Below are 20536 nucleotides of genomic sequence, written 5' to 3' on the forward strand. Positions count from 1 at the left end.
GTCGTTTGATTCCCAAGGGGTCTCAGCCCACAAGTTGGGAGCCACAGGTCTAGATGGAAGAGAATGCTCTCCCTAAGGGAAGAACTAGTAGCTCACCTTGGCAGGACATTTTTGCTTTGTGATGTTATTTATTTTCCCTGTGGCACATTGTAGCCTGTCTGTATTGTTGAGCAACACGCTCTGAATTAATGCTGAGTGGTTTAAAGGAAAGGGGAGCCAGTTTTGGAAGACAAGGACTCCAGGACACAGAGCAAATGTAAAAAAGTAGTAACTGTTGGTGAGAAGTTGGGATGCTTCTAACATGGGCAGTACAGACTCGGCTGCTTCCGACTGTCAACGCTTCCCACCTGACCTAAATCTCTTCATTTCCTCTGACAGGGTGTGTTAAGCCTTGAATACTGTGTAGGTATTATTGGCGGCAAACCTAAACAGTCGTATTACTTTGCTGGATTTCAAGGTTAGTGGCTAAGTATGATGTTTCTTTATTGTTTTCTTTTAAGAGTGGAAAGTTAATACGAGATCGTTTGGAAACGTGATGGTTAACAGAGCCCAGTGGGGACCTCCTATGGCTGTCAGTCCTTCCTCAGCTGCTGCCTTGTCGCTTGATCCACGCCGTAATTGGATTCCTAAGATGTGTGGTTAATTTCTGGTACTGCATAAACAAAGCCTAATTTATTGGTCTCCCCGAATTCCAGAAAACACCGCTGCCACGTTCTGGCGGTTGCTATTTACATATTTACTTTTTGCCGTTTCTTTAGTGGTGCTCGCTGGTGATGAAATGACAAGCAATATGTTCTTGCTGTCAGAACAAAGACGGCAATGCATTTTTCATATGCAAACTGTAGAATATAATTGTGTGTTTGTGAAAGTAATTTTATCACCAAAAATTAAATGACAGTCTCATCGCTTTATAAAATTCTGCTTATACAAGCATATTTGATTATGCAAAGTTAATCTATGCTGCGCAGCCCCGCGTTTCTGTCAGAGAGTGGCAGGCTGGCAGGCTGTTACACCTCAACTTTTTTCAGCTGCTCTCCATAGAAATTGGATTGTAAGCAGTGTCATAATAAGGTGTTTTGTGAATTACTTGTCTTCTGTTTTGTCCTTGTAGATGACAGTTTGATTTACATGGATCCTCATTACTGCCAGCCTTTTGTAGATGTCAGCATAAAGGATTTCCCTCTCGAGGTACTGTACATGGAGAGTCGGTATTGTTTCCTTCCCGTGTGAAGTGGGCTCATCTTTAGGGGTGTGCGAGGTGGCCGAGCTTTTCTAGAATCACAGTCACATTGCCAGCTTATAAAACCCGTCAGCTTCGGTCAAAAGCTCAGTGCTTGGCAGCTGAATTTTAATTTGTTGCTTGCCATCTTCGCTACATCCGTCTCCAACTTGTTAGATCCCTTGATTGTACTGAAACGAACGCCCGAATCTCTGAGTAGTTTTTGTAGCCAGATAACTAAGTAGTGTATAAGCAGAAGAATTCATAGTGTTAGGTCTGTCCTGGAGTGGGGGGCAAAAGGACAGTTTCCCAGAGGAAAGCCGACTGGCTCCGTGAGCCTCCGTCCTGCTTAGATTTTCAGGGGCTCATTTGGATTCCTAGCCATCGCTGAAGCCCATTTTCATAGATTCTGCTTTCCCTATAGGTGGTCATTTTGTCATCCAATATTTTAAGTCAGAAACGTTTGAGTTCTAAGTGAGACAGGTAACTATTATATCATCTTACTTGGCTTTTCTTAATTGATGCTTTTATGGATTAGAATGGTTTGATCACGGTGGCAAGAGCACCAATAGTAAAGGAAGGGTCAGTGGGAAGTGTGCTAAACGCTGTGTTTTAGAAATACCTTTTGAGCTAATATTAATATTAATGCCTAACAGTTTTCAAAGAGGTGTAGATATGATAACAAACTGCAAGATTAAAGTGTGGATTAGAAAAATGTGTTTTCAAGTGACCTAGCCTCTTTTGTAAGTTAATGCCTCAGCTGTGTTCCCCCCTTCACAGGATGCTGTGTGTGAACAGTAGAAAGAGGTCTGCTGGGCAGCTGGGCTTAAGAGGGCTAGGGCCTCACCCTTGCTAGGCGAGAGCTCTACCACTGGCCTAAATCTCTAAAGCTGCAGAGACTGTGCCTATATTCCGCTCTGCCATAGGCCAAAGCAGCTCCTTTATTATTAGCCAGTGGTGATAAAACCTATTCACAGCGTGCAGAGGGGAATCCCACATCATAAAGCCTCTCTTATACTTTGTTAGAATCACTTTTGCAGACTCTTTTTTTATAGATGAGGAAATTAAAATCGCAAACCTTTTCATCTGGCTCCATGTAAATAATTATAGCCATGAGATTTTAAATGAGTGATCTAAATCTAACAGGATTGTGAAATTTTAAATAGAATATCTGCACCTTAAGATTAAAGAAGATATTTAAATATATCTTTTGCTATTATTCTTACATGTTGATTTCTTACATTTTTAGAGTTGAACTTTGAACCTTTTGAAACTAAACTTTTTTCTGAACTATCATTTGTTGAGTTTCTAGATGAAAGTCTATAGGCCTCTCTTGAACTTTTCCATGCATCTCTAAATGTTTTTGTTATGTCTTTATATTAATTTTCATCTTTGTGATATTATCTCACAAATATGTTAGGATATATGCCCCCTGACAGGGACCGGACTGAAGGTGTGCATCACCACACCTAGCTGAGGGCAGCTTTCAATGTATAAAGCGCCACGGTGTGATTTTCAGGAAGAGAGTGGGGTTCAGAGGAGCAGTTCAGCAACTTTAGAGGAAAGGTGGGGAAAAGTCAGTGAGAAACTAGAAGAGAATGAGAGGAATGCGGGGACCTTAGAGGTGAGTACAGGTTCAGTTGCCGGTTTTCAACGTCAGTTACCTGAATAAGACAGAATTTTAGTTGTTGGAATGGAAGGAGTATGATACGTGTGTGTGTATTCATGTATTTATACATATGTGCACATGCATATCTTATAAATGTAATTTTATGTGCCCATGTGTATCTGCGTACACACATGAAATGTATATACAGTGTTTCTCCTAGTCTTCTCAGCTCAGAGTTACCTGAAGGAGTCAAGTTGGGGGCAGTGGCTAACTCAGTTGGCTTGCCAGCATGGCTGTGGGTATTTTCTTGATTGCTGATTGATGTGGGAAGGCCCCACCCACCGTGTGTGGTACCACCCCTAGGCCCCGCCCACTATGTGGTACACCCATAGGCCCCGCCCACTATGTGGTACACCCATAGGCCCCGCCCACCGTGTGGTACCACCCCAGGCCCCGCCCACCGTGTGGTACCACCCCTAGGCCCCGCCCACCGTGTGTGGTACCACCCCTAGGCCCCGCCCACCGCGTGTGGTACCACCCCTAGGCCCCGCCCACCGTGTGTGGTACCACCCCAGGCCCCGCCCACCGTGTGTGGTACCACCTCTAGGCCCCGCCCACCGTGCGTGGTACCACCTCTAGGCCCCGCCCACTGTGGTACACCCTAGGCCCCGCCCACCGTGTGGTACCACCCTAGGCCCCGCCCACCGTGTGTGGTACCACCTCTAGGCCCCGCCCACCATTGTGGTACCACCTCTAGGCCCCGCCCACCGTGTGTGGTACCACCCCAGGCCCCGCCCACCGTGTGGTACCACCCCAGGCCCCGCCCACCGTGTGGTACCACCCCAGGCCCCGCCCACCGTGTGTGGTACCACCCCAGGCCCCGCCCACTGTGTGGTACACCCCAGGCCCCGCCCACCGTGTGTGGTACCACCCCAGGCCCCGCCCACTGTGTGGTACACCCTAGGCCCCGCCCACCGTGTGTGGTGCCCTCCCTAGGCAGGGGTCCTGGGCAGTACAGGAGAGTTAGCAGAAGCTGGGGGTGAGCAGTAGCAGCATTCCTCTGTGCTTTGGTCTGTAAGTTCCTGCCTTGAGCTCATGCCCTGGCTTCCTTCATGTATGGACTGTGACCTGTGATCTGAAATCAACGCCTTTCCAAGTTACTTTTGGTCCTGCTGATGTCAGGCAACAGAAAGCAAACCAGCACAATAGTACATATGTATTATTAATGAAGTTTCTTAATTTAGACACTGTGAACCCTTATTTCATATACTTCCAGAATTATAGACCACACTATATATTTCTTAAAAATACTGTTCTGTTTATTAAAAATACTGTTTTTATTTTATTTTTTAAATTATTTTTGAAGTGGGGGTCTCACTATATAACTATGGCTGGTCTAAAACTCACTTTGTAGACCAGGCTGGCCTTGAACTCAGAGATCCACTGACTGCCAAGGGTTGGAGTTAGAGGCGTTTGCCACCACCCCTGGCAAATACTACATTCTTAAAGGTCAGAAAAGCCCTGTTCCTGGGCACGTGAGTCAGTTCCAGCTCCAGACTTCAGACCCTGGGAGGATCATGCGGTGGCAACTGTTTCAGCCACCACCAATAAGTTAAGAAAGATGGTGGGCAGATGGACAAGGGAGTAGTGGACAGATGGACAAGGGAGTCGTGGACAGATGGTCAAGGGTGTGGGTGACTCTGCCAGGGAAGGGCTTTCTTCATGACTCGCGCATGCGAACTGTAGCTGGTGGACAGCTTGTTCTCTGACTGCTCAGGAAGCTTCATCCCAAGGTCCAGAATCGTGTAGGCAAGCCTGAAAGCAGCTGTCCCGGTATTGTTCCCATACTTAGGTAATAAAATGCATTATGCCAAACAATTACCATTCTTAATGCATATATAGAGTATGAACCCACAGTGTCTCCCTCAAGAAATGAATTACATAATTAAACATCTAATCATGTCTTGCATTAGGTGCCTAATAGTTATTTGTTCAGGCAATGACTAAATGATGCATTAAAAAATGAAATAAATAGGAGTTGACTCTTTTTTCCCCCCAGAAATATATTTCATTGTCACAGAAGAAACTATCCATAGTTATTATTCCCTAAAATGTGTGTATGAGGTAGAGGCTGCTATTACCAGACACTAGAATTTTAATATTAAGTCATACATGCATAGCTTAAAGAATTACCATAAAAGGAGCATGGCCTAGCAATACCACTTTAGAAAATATTTAAAAGGTGAACTTACGTTGTAATAAATAGAAAAGATTCAGAATTTAAGTTAATGGTTTGACCTCAGAACCTGGGGAGAACAAAGCAGCCTGACCTCAGCTTAGGGCAGCACTAGCGCTAGCTCCCTTCCTGGGCCCTGCTCCTCCAGTGACAACCAGAGATCCGTATCTGTGCTCTGGGGGTAATTAGCAAGTTCTTTGTAGATAGCAAGATAGCCGCAAGTTATAGTTTAGCCTTGTGGTTCTTATCTATGGTGATTGCGGTGAGACACACACTGCCGCAGTTGCTGGTTCTGGAAAGGCCTTAGTCACCGCTTTGTACAGAGGAGAGCACATTCGCAGGCGAGCTAGATGTGTGTGGTTGCACCTCTCACAGTCTTTCTGACTCTCTTCCTATCAGGTAGGAAAACCTGAAGAATCAGTTCTTGTTACTGATTTTCAAAGTTAGGACAGATAATTTTAGACATTGCGTGTAAAAGATCTTCTCATAAGTATGACCTAGAGCTATGCCTTGCACCCCGTCCACTCCTCCATATCACAGCTAACAGTTTACCTAGCCTTCCTGTTCATTAAAATAAAATAGTTGTAACTATATTAGCGAAAGTCCAATGAGACAGAGCTTGTATTGGTTAGTACCTGGAAGATCTGGTGTAGCTAGGTTAGACTCCACTAATTGAAAAGAGTGTTAACTAAGCATTTTGTGCAAGTCAAGGGTTGGTGTATGTTTACTGAGGTGTTGGATTTGAATCTAACACACAGCTGGCCTGCTCAGAATGTACATTTTTTAGAGCCCCTCATGAATGAGTGAATTTCACCCCCCTTGTATCATGTTCTATATGGGAATGAACAAGACTATAAAACAATAAAAAGGAAAATTGGAAGACTATTCAATTATGTGTCAATAATTTCACACTCAGGAGGCAGAGGTAGAGGTAGGTGGGTTCCTGTGAGGAGGAAGCCACCTTGGCCTACATAGGCCAGCCAGAATGACACACTGAAAGCCTGTCTCAACAACCAAATGAACAAAACAACAACAACAACGAAATCAAACAAAACCTCTGAAGTTGACTATGTTAGTATAGGACATTTACTATGTCTGTGTGTTAGATGTAAGAATAATAAAGGAGTTTTGAGCTTTAGAAAGAACCTTCATTTATCCATGTGTACAGCAAGATTAAAAAGGAATTTCATTCACCCATGGCCACATGCATGGTATTTGTTTTATTTTAATTCGAAGTAAATTTTTTACATCTTAAAAAGACTTAGATATTTGAGTGTGTGCATCATGTGTGCAGTGCCCATGGAGGCCAGAAGGGGGCATTGGATCCCTTAGCACTGGAGTTACAGGCAGTTGTAAGCCATCTTGTAGGCGCTGGTTCCTCTGCAACAGTAGCTAGTGTTTGTAACAGCTACCAAGCCATCTCTCCAGCCCCTGCAGCTAGGAATTTTAATTCAGTCCCTGTTTATGGATATTTGGCTCATTTTTAGCTTTGACTATATGGCTAAAACTGCTATGAGTATTTATTTATAAACAGTAAATAGCTCAGTCTCACAAAGATGCTGGCTGACAGGGTTCTAGACTAGACTACACAGGCCAACTTTGGTGACTTGTGTTTCTTCTTTTCTTCAAGTGTCAGAAATGTATCCCACACTTGATAAACAGCGTAGGTAACATAGGATGAAGGTTTGGTTAAATATGCACCATCCTGGTTCTTGTGTTTTATGTCCTAAGAGAATGGGATGTAAGCTGCTCCTTGGAAAATATATTTATAGTTTTCAGAAAAAGTATTTACTTCAGTCCATCAGGTAAAGATAAATTAATCCCGAACTATTCTAAACATTACAGACATTCCACTGTCCTTCTCCTAAGAAGATGTCATTTCGGAAGATGGATCCTAGTTGTACGATAGGATTTTATTGTCGAAATGTCCAGGACTTTGAACGAGCATCTGAAGAAATCACCAAGGTACCGTATTAAAAGCATGGCGTATCCCAGCACTCGGGAGGCAGAGGCAGGCGGATCTCTGTGAGTTCGAGACCAGCCTGGTCTACAAGAGCTAGTTCCAGGACAGGCTCCAAAACCACAGAGAAACCCTGTCTCGAAAAACCAAAAAAAAAAAAAAAAAGCATGGCGTTTAATGCCTGTAAATTACCTGATTTATATTCTATAACAATAAATGTAAACTGTTTTATGTTTGTAAAATCCTCTTTGAATGTTGCTAACTTTGGGGAGCCAGCATTTGAGACAAGGTTCCAGCGACTAGTTGAAAGTGTTGTCCACTAGGTGGCAATGTTGAAACAAAAATCGTGCCAGCTCTGTCCCTGGGCAAGCAGTTAGGTTACATCCTATTTGAAGAGGGTTTTAAAGGGCACTCCCTTAGGGGTAGAAGAAAAAATTAATGAAGTATTTGATCAAGTCAAATTTCATTTCTCTTTACTCCAAGTGCTCCTTTTATTTATTTATTTTTAAAGAGAAATGATATTTTTGCGTTTCCTAGAACTGCTTTATCAAACAAAGTGTGTTGTTACTTTTCATAACTGCGTCTTGTCTGGTCTGTCTACCTAATGGCTCTTTGAAGTAGTTACGCAGCTTCTTTTTGCATTTAAACTGGTGGCTGTTTTAGGTGCGTGAGTACTCCTGAAACACAGACACAGCTTTAATGCCCCCAGTATTTGGTACTTTGGGAAAGAGATAAGATTAGCTGCCCAAGAAGCCAGAGTAGCCGGACGGGTGTCTTTATCAGCAGCTATGTAGCCTGTCCTTTCGTGGTAAGTCAGAGCAGCACCGGACTCACCGCAAGGCGCTCAGAACGTGTGCCCAGATGGACTAGGGGTTGTAGTACTGTTTAGCGCCGAGTTGAATTTATTCCTTCAGGAAAGTAGGTATTATACTTCCACAATGTAAAAATAGCATTAAGTACAAAGTCTCAAATGAGAATTTTAGTTTACTCGACCTGCCAAAAAGAATGAGAAATTGAACAGGAGAATGAGAGAAAAACGAGCAAGGAGATATTGAGATCCGGAGCCCTACCTCCGTCCTGCCCACAGTCCTCACCTGCTCGCTCCTCCTGGTAATAGGAGGCCAGTGAACACAGCAGAACGTGGGGTTCCCATCGCCTCCTTCCTGGAAGTCCGGATTGACAGGGTATATTCTGGTTTGATAGTCCTTTGTCTTTATAAAATACCATGCATGTGCTAAAATATATAAATCTAGGCGATTCAGTGATAGATGTTGATATTGATGAATAGTTCCTACATCAAGGTGTATTTCTCTGTTTTCATTAGCTTACTTTCTGTTTGGATCAGAATAAGTGTGTTTGAAAGAGGAGCACAGTCTACTCCTGTGGCAAAATGAAGCATTTACAGAGGAGTTGCGTTTTGACCTTTCTGATTAAAAATAGTAATTATGGTTTCCTTTACCAGAAAAGTGATTAGAATTATTGCTGATGTATTGGAGACTGTGCAGTGCTAAGGCAAAGGGGGACCATGCTGCCGTGTTTTCTTGTTGTACCGAGAGTTTTTAAGACCCAGTTCACTGCTTTCTTAAGAGAATGCTTTTCAGTAGTGCCCAAACCTCACTTTGTCAGTTACTGTTAATTGGGCAGTTCTAAGTTAAGCACACACATCCCCAAACCAGAATTTGGCATTTTTAGTCAACGTAATTATTTTCCATGTTTCTTTTCTAATAGGATTTATTTTCTGTTTTCTCACTTTGAAAATTAAGCTAGGCAGTCTAGAATGTCATGTTTAATTTGTCATGTTCTGTGGGCGAATAGTCTCCTTATGCTGTGTGATTGAAAAATGTTAATAAAAATTGTTAAGCTAATTATTGGACGGAGTTCATTTTGTCAGGTACGTATGCAGCTACTGTATACAAAGCATAATGGGACCAAGATGGAATTCCTGCTTTGAATGAGACATAAAGCTTCTAGCCTCAAGTAACATTTATGCTTAAGGAGGGGGAATACGACAAGCAGACATATATATTACATTGAATATGATAAGCGTCCATATGAAAGTAGAAATAAATTGATGAGAAAAGAAGCAAGTTGAGCCCAGAGAGATGGCACATCCAAGTCAAAGTATTTTATTGTGATGGTGATATTTAAGCTGAACCTGAAAGTGTATGCATATTTCCATTGCTTAGTGATAGGCACAGTACTTAAAGGGACTAGTCAGAGGGAAGGCCAAGAGAAGCGGCTGTGGTGCCCAGCCAGAGAGGGGTCCACTCTGGTGGATTTCTAGAACTTAGAGGACAGGATGTCTGTCCCCTGATGACCTGAGCCAGAACCCCGAAGGGTGTGGCCTGGTGATTTCAGTTTCTAACAGAGCAATCTTTACACCAGAGCTGGAGAACTGCTTGTGAGTCAAGCCAGGGCGGGATACTTGATATCTTCAGGTGTCACTAAGACATTTAATACATATCTTTATTTCTCTTCATAGTGGAAAACATGGGGGTAGAGTAAACTTATGATTTCCCATTTTCATTTATTTTACAAAGTTGTTTAAGTTATAAATGATGAAGAGTGTTCATCAGTCACACTGGGGCAACACAGAAAAGCAGCAAAGGCCGTGTAGACTGCCTGTGGCTTAGGAATCAGCGCAGGCTGAGCGACCCTGGAAAGTTCATTGACACAACATTGCAGAGAAGCATGAATCCCAGGCCGAAGCAGCACATTAATAATGTGTTTTGTGACATTAAAATTTAAATTTCAGGCATATAGACATATGAAGAAAAATGCCTGTATTCTACCACTGTGAAAAATTACACATATAATATAATTGGCGACGAATCCAATGGATGTGGCTCTTTCCCACATCTCCCATTTCTCATTCCTCTTCTTGTGGGTACTGGTAACGTCATCCAGGATCAGCCTGTCACACCCACGCTCTACACATCTGCACACGTCATATACTACTCCGTACGTGGTCAAACCTCTTAGGCTTTCTTTCATTGATAGTCATTTAGCTTGTTTCTAAGATCCTAAAATTGCTTATTTCGGTTTTTGTTTTTGTTTGTTTGTTTGTTTATGAGACAACATTTTCTTGTGTAGTCCTGGCTGTTCTGGAACTTGCTTTTGAGACCAGGCTGGCCTTGAACTCACACAGATCTGCCTGCCTCTGCTTCCCAAATCCTGGGATTAAAGGTGTGCACCACCACCACCTGGCACTAGAGAATTGTGCCCATCTGAGCCCTTTAGGATTGCATTAGACATACTGTGTACATCAGAGTCGAAATGCTGGGCACAGGGATGCATGGTTCCATGTTTGTCACATGCTGTCCAATGGAATCCGAAGGCACTGAATGCAAGAATTCCCAGCGCCTTGCATGATGACGCGGGAAACTATCTGACCCGTAATTTTAGTCAGTCTATTGGGTAGAAGTGGTATCTGTTTGGGGTTTTAGTCTGTGTTTCTCCGACTGATAGTGAGGTTAAACATCCTGTCAGGGTTAATTGGCCCATTTGGTTCCTCTTTTGTGCATTTATGGCTCCTTTTCTTTCCCCATTCTTCATGAGGGCTACTTATGAGGGAAGGCTTTGTAAATTTGGACACCGCTGCTTTGATGGCTTTATATTTGGTAAATAATTCTGCCAGGCTACTATTTTACTTGTTAATGCTATCTTTAATTTTAAGATTCCAAATAACTGTTTTTTATGTTTTTTAAATTTTGTATCAACAGAATGTTTACTAACCAAAGATTACAAACATACTGACTTCTTCCAGAACTTTCCTGCTCCTGCTCTAAACTTAAGAACTTCCATGTTTTCCCTACACAGATAAATGGTTGACCTGGCGTCATTTGTCAAGTGTAGCCTTTCTTCATTGATTTGTAATGCCCCTTTCAAGGATTCCTGGCTGAGAACCAAAGGCGTGAGGTTGGAGAGGAAGGACTTGGTGTGAGGATGTCTCTGAAGAATCAGCAATATCAAGCAGACACTCACACTTAGATCAAGGGAAAGAGAGAACAGAAGCAGGCCTAGAGGACTAGATGAGAAAGCGGGTCATTAATACAGTCGGCCACCTACTCAGGAAATATTCGAGTGCTTTACGCCTCCCATTCCTGCAGAACTCAGAGCTGCTGAGCCCATGTGGTCACACCCACTGATATAACCTATCTTCTCCTCTTCTTGTCCTAACAGGAATTAAAAACCCAGTCCCTTTGCACAGTCAGGTTTTCTGGAATGCAGACACAGCAGCTGCGGGCTTCCTAAGACTTATGGAGTCACTCTCTCTAGCTCTGTCTCTGGTCTCTTTGCCGTTATCCCTTCCTCCCATCCGTTGTCCCTCCCTTACATTTTTTTATGTCCTTTATTTTCCTACATGCTTTTTAATTTCTGGAAAGATAAGTGATTGTCATGGTTCTAATCCAAGATGTTCCCCACAGGCTCATGTGTTTGGACACCTGATCCTCAGCTGGCGACATCATTAGTGGCAGAGGTTGGAGAAGCTTTAGGGCGTGAGACCCTGCTAGTGAGGAGGCTTCTCTGGGGGCTATAGTCTGGTGCTGTTTCTGTGCCCATTCTTCCTCATACCTGTGCCTCCAGGAGCAGAGGGGCTCCTCCCTCCCTGGTTCCCTGCCAGGATGGACCGAATCCTGAAACCATGAGCCCAGATCAGTCCTACACGGCTTCTGCCAGATGTTTGCCACAGCGCTGAATGGTGTGGGTGTAGGAGCAAGAGGATCAGTGGGCAAGGGGGCCGCTGCCGGGCCTCACAGCCTGAGTTAGATTGTGGGATAACTTTCCACCTGGGGTATATAATTCTCTGTTTCTTCTTTTTATTTGGTTCCTCTTTATTTAATATATTTTGTGGCACTATCATTAATTATGTACAAATTTAGGATTATTAGGCCTTATTCTTCAATGGAATCTACTGATTGATTAAAAGTTTTCTATTAGTGGGGGTCGGTGGTGGCTCACGCCTTTAATCCCAGCACTCTGGAAGCAGAGGCAGGCGGATCTGTGTGAGTTAGAGGCCAGCCTGGTCTACAAGAGCTAGTCCCAGGACAGGTTCCAAAGCTACAGAGAAACCCTGTTTTGAAAAACCAAAAGAAAAAAATCTATTGATTTATTTAAGAGTTTTATTAGATTTATTTGTCCTATTCTATGTGTGATTATTTTGCCTGCATGATGTCTGTGCCCCACAGATGTGCATAGTACTCAAGGCAGTCTGAAGAGGGCATCAGATCCTCTGGAACTGGAGTTACAGATGGTTGTGAGCCACCTTGTGGGTGTTGGGAATCAAACCTGGGTCCTCTGGAAGAGCAATTAGTGCTCTAAACACCAAGCCACCTCTTCAGCCCCTGGATTGTTTTTTTTTTTTTTTGAGACAAAACCTGTGGTCTTGAAAACTATGTAGCTGAGGCTGGACTTATTCTTTCTATTTAAAAAACAATTATCATTTGTGTGTGTGTGTGTGTGTGAGTGTACATGTGTAGATCAGAAGACAGCTTGAGGGAGTCAGCCCTCCTTCCGCCACATGGATTCCCACAGTCTTGCTCAGGCTGCCAGACATGGCAGCAGCCCCCTTTACCCGCCAGCTATCTTGATGGCCCAAATTCCAGATCCTCCTGTTTCTGCATCGCAAGTGTTGGGATAAGGCCTGCACCACCTCGCCTGGCCCAACTGGATCCTCTACCATGATATAATTGCGTCCCCTGTCTCTGTAATACTTCCTGCCTCATGCTCTGTTTCTGGGCTTTGCTGTCCACAGTTTGAATCTTGGAGGGTGCTGGATTCCCTGTGTTGTAGCGAGTGTCACCCTTCCCGATGCCCTTGTTCTTCCTGTCTCACGCTGCTTTCTTCTGGGGTCTTTCTTAATTGCTTTCATGGTTATTTCTTTCCGTGCTGTTTATTGGTGAAAAAAATATACTGCTTTTGTTTACGTCTTTATTTTGCCTCCATTTAACAGAAACAATTTGAAATCTTAAAGAAGAGTTGAGAATATAATACAGCTAACTTCTTGCTGGAACCGTCTGAGAGTAATTGCTAGCATAATACCTCATAATTGAGTGTGCAGTTCTTACAAACAAGGACATTCTCCTGCATCAGCTCAGTTCAGCGGTCACTGTCAGGGAAGTGACACAGTTTATCATGTTAGCATCTGAGCTCTAGAAGGCACGGTTTGGCCTGGTGTGGCTGAGGGACCAGTTGACGGCTGTGCACGGCAGCTGTGTCTCGAATCCGCTCAATCTAGAGAAGTTCTCCATCCTCCCTGGCTCTCACATGAGCGTGTAGTTTTAAAGATGACTAGACCTGCTTAAAACAAAAACAAAAAACGGGACATCTTTGATAATTTTTCAGCTTGCGCCCACAGGGCAGGTTTGCCTCCTGTTTCCTCAGAATTTTGAGGTCCCCCACATTTGTCTGGTGTCTTACAGCAGGTGACACAGAATATGGTATTCTTACTGAATTTCAGTGGCTGGCACATGGTTTCAGTTTGTCCCTTTGCTGGCATCTAACTCCCATCACTTATGGTGATATCTACTGCATCACTGTACTAAGTAGGCCAGAGAGATTTCTCCCACCCCGTCGTGGAAGCCTGCTGTGCCCAGCCCCACCTAGTGGCCTCAGAAATGAATTGTCTTGGAGGTATTTTCCTCCCCTTGTTTCCTGGCTCCTGACTAATCCCCTTTCCTCATCAGGGTTCTCACTCCATAGATACGCTCATCTCATTGCTTTCAAAGTTTTTCAACAAGGCTCTTTTTTAAAAAATCTATTTATTAATTCCTTATGATTGCTCTTAGTGGTAGAGTTATTTTGACACACACTGTTTCATTGGGCTCTCCTAACAATGATATTTATAAAGTGGCTTTTAGCTATTTTTTAAAGCTGTACGACTTGACTATAAAATGAAAAGATCAATTTTAAAAATCATAAAATTATTTTTATTTTTTATTTCACTAGAATTTTGCCACAGGCACTATGTATAGAAAAAGACCTGTTGCATTTTATTTAATATCCATCCCAAGGCAAGTGGCCACTAAAGTAAGTTATAAAAGCCCGACAGTAGAGCACAGCAAATGGGAAAGAAGTGGGTGACTGTGTACATCAGCAGTGCTATTCCATGGGCTCTGCCTCAAGCTGGGTCTTTCTCCACCTCACGCCTACGTCTGCAGCATAGGGAACTCCTCCCATCTCTCCTGACCAGGCATTGAGTGGTCACTTCTGTCCCCTCTCATCATGCTGGCCCATCGTGACATCTTCCTGTTTCTTAACAGTCACCGTGCCACACCTCCAGTCTGCTGCAGCTTAGGTGCCACAGTCATTTCATTTAAAACGGAGAGATGGCTCAGTGGTTAAGAGCACTGGCTGCTCTTATAGAGGCCCTGGGTTTGATTCTTCACTCCCCTGTGGTAGCTCATAACCCTCTGTCTAGTTCTAAGGGATCCAATGCTGTGTTCTGGCCGCCATGGCTACTGCACGAATGTAGTGCACAGATAGACACACAGGCAAAATACCCATACTCATAAAGGAATAAAATAAGTTAAATTAAAAATGTGATTAAGCTTGTGCTAATAACTTCTCATTCATACCTTTATAGTTTCTTTCCAACCCACTCAGTGTCAAAGCCCAAATGTGTACTAACCCATGTGGCTTCATGGGGCCTGAGAGCAATCCCTGCTTCCTGCTCATCAGGCCCCGACCTCACCTTCTACCCTTTTCTACCAGCCCTTGTCCAGCCACCGCTAACTGAGCCTCTGCTTGTTCATGGAGTTCTCTCTGTATGTAGAATTCTCTTCTGACAGATACACCTGTGTTCCCTCCTTTGCGTCTTCCAGGTCTGCGTTCATGTTCCCTGCTTAGACTCCTAGCCAGCTGCCTGTAGCGGCCCCTCCCTCTTTGGTCTCCTTAGCACGCTTGCTATCGTTCATTTTACACATGTGTAACGCGTCTGTGTGTGTTCTGCTGCTTCAGGCACACACATGTCTTTTCCACAGCAATGCCACCTTGGCCAAGTTAAGGAAATGGGCTGAGTTCATTGCTGAATCACCAATGCTTACTTAGACTTGCCTATCCCATTCTACAGGCCAGTAGGTGTTTGTTGAGAGGAAGAGACCTTGTTGAAAGCTTTTCTCAGCCATTCTCAACGAGTTCCATGGTCGAGCTATGTAGAAAGTCTGGTATATGTTCACCTATTCATCTTAAAATGTACAGCAGTCTGCTTACTCAGCACTGTTAGCATGCGCAACTCAACATACACTTCTTCAGAAAGCTGATTTGTGAATGTGCCAAGGAAACATGCACATACATCTTAAAAAATCTGTCGGTTGAGTCCATGTTTCCCTGTTTAGGAACAGAGTGCTGGCTGCTGTGGAGTTGAAACCAGCTTGAGTGAGTCTTGCTTTCCACACCTGCTCCCTGGCCCTCCGCTCCCTCCCCTCTGTGTTTCCTGCTCCTTCCTGGGAATGACGAGCCCAACCCCAGATGATCTCTCTTCTGTTCCACAGACCTGCATCTCTGTGTCCTGTAGGGAACTGCTGCTGACATGTTTGATTGTCCCCTCAATGAGAACACCTTTCTTAGGAAGTTCTCAGTTTTGAATTCTAATTGCTATAGCCTAACTGCTCTGATACGCTGTGCCTCTGTGGACACCGGGTATATATGTGGGGTGCAGCCTTACAAGCAGGCCAACTCTCATACACATAAAATGTCTTCAGAAGACATGGGCACCTAGAAGACTAAGTGGCAGTGCCAAGCCACGCCCCTTGCCACACCTCAAGACTGTGTTCTTCCTTCTCAGCCTCCCGCTTACACGTGAACCCACCTTCCCGCGGCAGACCAGCTGTTCCCAGTTGCACAGAGAACACACATTCCCGAAAGTCTTTTCGATTGTCAGGTAAATCCTGCTGTTGAAAAGTGGCTTGCTTTTTGTTGTTTGTCTTACGTTGGGTTGGAACTTGCCTCTGTAGGCCTTGTCCTCAGTAGTCACAGAGGGAGAGAGTTTGCTTTTTTGTCTCGGATCAAGATTCCTGTTATGGCTTCCTGAGTCCATTACAGTTTCACCTCTGTGAAATCGCTCTTGTGTTTTAGGCACATGTTTATAATATTTCCCAAAGACGCTCTTTCTAGCTCTGCATTCTCCAACTATACCCTTTTCCTTCTGGAATCCAGTGATGAGGACTCTTGATTCTTATGTACTCTTCAGTGGTTTCGAGTTTCATTAGGAAGACAAGAGTAGACATTAACAATAAATGACTCTGTATGTTTAATAAATGCCAGAAGATTAATATTATGATAACAGCAATATCAGTGATAAAACCAACACATTAGACACCAGACAGTCTTGTAAGAACTTTAAATACATTAACTATCCGTCTGTACAGCAACTCTCTGGGGTAGATGCTAGCATTTCTGGCATTTGCCTATCTCTAGGTAAGTGAGGCAAGACAGTCTGGTCAGGTAACTCGCTCAGGCCCACACAATTCACAGGTATCTGGCTCTGACCAGAGTCTGCCCAGTGCCACAGTTAATGTTAGTCACCTGTACACCGTACTGGACAAGTCTGTGGGTCCTAGAGGAGCCGTCAGTGTGGTCTGAGGTAGTGTCAGGAGAATCTGGGCTAGAACTGGACAGACTGCTCCTGTGCAATCGGGAAAGAAGGAAGGACTAGCCAGCACTGTGGGTAGAAGCTCTCTGAAGAACGTTGTGAGAAGTTTGTGCTAGAGTGGTTATCAATCGAGTGTTTAAGCAAGCAATGAAACCCAAACCACCTTTCATCCGATTCATCAGGACCCGAGATCTGCCCTCAAGGGCCTTGCTTTCCTGTCTTCTCTCATCTGTGTGCTCAGATGTGCTGAGGATGTGGGCATCCACAGTCTTCAATCCCTCCGGCTCCTCTGCCAACAGGGCTTGCTTCGTATCATTTGGGTCTCAGCCTCAGCCTGGCCGCTTCTGACCACAGAGCCTGAAGACGTCCTTAGCGCATGGCCTTGCTTATTTTTACCACTCTTCTCATTTGTGAATGGTACACAAATACCACTGCGTAATTGTTTAATCCTCATCTTGCTTCCTTTTTTGCAAGGAGAATCCTAATTGTATCCGTGATGATAATGCGCCCTTCTACTCATGTTACTAGGGTCTCAGTCTGGATACAGTTTGAGCAGTGAAGCATGGGTGGGCGTGGACCAGGAGTTTGGGGGATGTTTTGCTGATGAAATGGGATCTGTGTGCAACGTTGTCACTCTCACGTCCCCCTGCCCCTCCCTTGAAGGCAAACTAAACCTATGGGATGTTAGTAATCTTCTGTAATTGGGAGAGCAAGGTCAGGGAATTATAGAAACTGTCTTTTGATGTCTGCTAAACAATGCAAACTTTAAAAAAAGACTTCTTGTTACCTTTATTAATTGTCTTTGTTTTGTTTTTGTCTTTGTTGCTTACAACAGCTCAACTACTAATTCATATAAAGGTCTCACTGTTAACAGGGAATTCTGGAAGGGAATAATCTGGGGAGGAAGAACTTGTTCTATTTTGTTAGGATTGATTTGATCCGATGTTGCAATGGGCCCTCCTTGTTGTACGCTGTATAGCATAGTAGTCATGTTAGAATTAAGCTGCCGGCGATCAAAACCTGGCTGTGTCCGTCCCTTCTAGCCATACAGCCTTAAAGAAGTCACCTGATCCTGGAGTCTTCACTCGCCTCTGCTGCATACAGTTGGGTGACGATAATGCTTAGCAGAGAAATAGTTGAAACTGAGAGCAGGTAATACTTTAAGGGGGCGAATATAGGATGAGCTAATGTGTAGGAGAGGTGAAGGGTTTATTTTATATCTGTATTTGGGGATGTGAAAATACACAGAGACAGTGAGTAAAGGAAGGGATGAAAGATCATTCTGAAAACACCGGGAAGATAACATTACAAAACCAAAAGAAACCATTTAAGAAAGAAATACTCAGTGTTGGTCATCATAGAAACAAGGCAAGAATAAGAACATTATAGGGTGTTTATTTGAGAGGGAGAAGAGCGGCTGGATTTAAGGGTGAGCAGTGAGGGGACAGGCATAAGAGGGCTGACAGCACCTGCATCTTTAGCTCCACCACACGGCCCTGTAGTAGCAAAGGGGCATCTCCACGTGTGCATTTGATTTCGTGTGTGTGGGCTTGTCACCTGTGTGTGTCTGTGTCTCGTGTGTGCCTGCTGCCCATAGCAGCCGGAAGAGGGTGTCAGGAATTACAGATGGGAATCAAACCTGGGACCTCTGTAGGAGCAGCTGGTGCTCTTAACCACTGAACCATCTTCTCGGCACTCTTTAATGTGTGTGTGTGTGTATACATACTTAGTTTTAGTTTTGGTATTTTAAGACAGTATCCTGATAGAGTCAGTCTAGGCTGGCATCTAACTCTTGATCATCCCAAGTACTTGGGAGTGTGCCACACTTATGGGTGTGTGCTATCATTTCTGACATTACGTTAGTCTATATTGTACATTTGCACATGTCACCGAACAAGTGTGTATGTGAGATTATGACTGCCTTGCTTTAAACAATTGAAAGGCCTTTCAAGGTGATTTTGACAATTCTTTTATTTCTCATGCTTTTGGCCGACTTTGGAATGTGGCCAGCACGCCCAGTGCAGCTATTACGGACAGTCTCAGCAGACTGCTGCCGGCTGCAGTGATTGCCATGTTTGCTGGGAGGCCATAGTGGAATGGACTTTGGCATGAGGAAAGAGATCATCCCTTGTTTTACCTCTGTTCTTCTAACTAGCTTTATGATGAAATAAATTACTCCACCCCTGTCTTCTAGATTTTTTCTTTCTAAATTCTGAAGCCTGTCCACCCAGTGCATAGATAAAGTATGATCATAATTCTTTCCTGTAAAGGAATCTATGACTTGCTTTTCAGGTAATAAAGCAGCTTCAGCATGTATTTGGCTATGCTGTAAAAACAGAATAGAATTTAAACTTGTCTAAAGTTGAAGGGCAACCGCCCTAGCCCCTTTTAGAAATAAATTATGCTATAGTAAATTAATTTATCTTAAAAATTTAAAAATGCTATTTTCTTAACATGAAAAATGTGTGTTTAAAAGTTTAGGAATATATATATATATATATATATATATATATATATATGTTATATATTCCAACAGGAAAAAAGCCAATTGTTAATTTTCCACTCTAGAGACAAATGTTAATATTTTCAATGTATTTCTTCCAGCCTTCAAAAGGCATACAATTATTTTAATGTGCTTTAGGCTAAGTTTTATAAATAGCTTTATATTCTGTTTAAAGATATACAGTAGGGCAGGGAGATGGCTCAGCAGGTGAGGGCATCTCCGAGAAGCCCTGGTGATGTCGATTCCGTTCTTGGTACCACACAGCTGAAGGAAAGAGTCGACTCCAGAAAACTGTCCTCTCACCCCACAGGTGCCTTCACACGTATGTAATAAAGCTTGTAAAAGATTATATAACGAACATTGGGGCCTGGAGAGGTGGCTCAGCAGTTAAGGGTGCTTCTGCTCTTCCAGAGAAGCCGAGTTCAGTTCCCAGAACCCACATCAGGAAGCTCACAACTACTGGTAACTCCAGCTCCAGGGGATCCAGTGCCCTCTCCTGCCCGTCAGCAGCACTTGCACACATGTGGCATATGCATGTGCGTGTGCAAGCACACACATATAAATACAAATCTTAAAAAGATATACAGTAAACAATTCCCTAAATAATTAAGTAATTGATGTTGTATTTAACTTGGAATAATATTAAATTAGTGATATATTGTCTCACATAGATAACCTAATTTGGAATTTTTAAATGTAGATTTTGTATTATCTACTTTGGAAAATCCCAAAATTTTGACAAAATTGTCAGTGTTCCAATTAAAAAAGAATACCAGACTTTTCTTTCTTTCTTTCTTTCTTTCTTTCTTTCTTTCTTTCTTTCTTTCTTTTTTTAAAAAAAACAATTTCCTTAAGATGTATTTCTTTTTTTTTCTTTTTTTTAAAAAATATTTATTTATTTATTTATTATGTATACAATATTCTGTCTGTGTGTATGCCTGCAGGCCAGAAGAGGGCACCAGACCCCATTACAGATGGTTGTGAGCCACCATGTGGTTGCCGGGAATTGAACTCAGGACCTTTGGAAGAGCAGGCAATGCTCTTAACCACTGAGCCATCTCTTCAGACCCCCTTAAGATGTATTTCTATTTTTATTTATGTACCTGTGTTTGTCTGTGTGGGTGCACACTGAGACCAGAAGAGGACATTGGCTCCCCTGGATCTGGAGTTACTGGTGGTTGTGAGCCACCTGATGTGAGTGCTGGGAACCAAACTTGGGTCCCTGGAAGAGCAGCAAGTGTTCTTCCTCACTGAGCCATCTGCCCAGCCCTCAGTTTTTCAAATCAGTACTTTGTATTTTTAAAGCTGTCTTGCTGCGCTGCCCTTAGCCACGGGAAGTATCTGGAAGGTATGTGGCAGGTGTTTGGAGCTGCGTGTATCCATGATGAACCGCTGATGTGGTACTCATATTCTCTGG

The 20536-nt window shown here is 43.4% G+C and overlaps 1 protein-coding gene across 5 annotated transcripts in view; it reads left to right on the top strand.

Annotated features, from left to right (window-relative positions):
• The window catches only part of Atg4c (autophagy related 4C cysteine peptidase), a 70853-nt gene that overhangs the window by 45425 nt on the left and 4892 nt on the right, over window positions 1-20536 (top strand). For 4 of the 5 annotated variants that reach the window (XM_075944901.1, XM_075944902.1, XM_075944903.1 and 1 more), the window contains 3 exons: window positions 379-457; window positions 1112-1188; window positions 6910-7029. In XM_075944901.1, the coding sequence (XP_075801016.1) occupies window positions 379-457; window positions 1112-1188; window positions 6910-7029 (276 nt within the window). Of the gene's footprint in view, window positions 1-378; window positions 458-1111; window positions 1189-6909; window positions 7030-15809; window positions 15890-20536 lie in introns of those variants that run through there. The other variant, XM_075944904.1, reaches the window with a different exon arrangement.

The sequence above is a fragment of the Microtus pennsylvanicus genome, chromosome 13, assembly GCF_037038515.1.
Source record: "Microtus pennsylvanicus isolate mMicPen1 chromosome 13, mMicPen1.hap1, whole genome shotgun sequence".
NCBI classification, from domain to species: Eukaryota; Metazoa; Chordata; class Mammalia; order Rodentia; family Cricetidae; genus Microtus; species Microtus pennsylvanicus.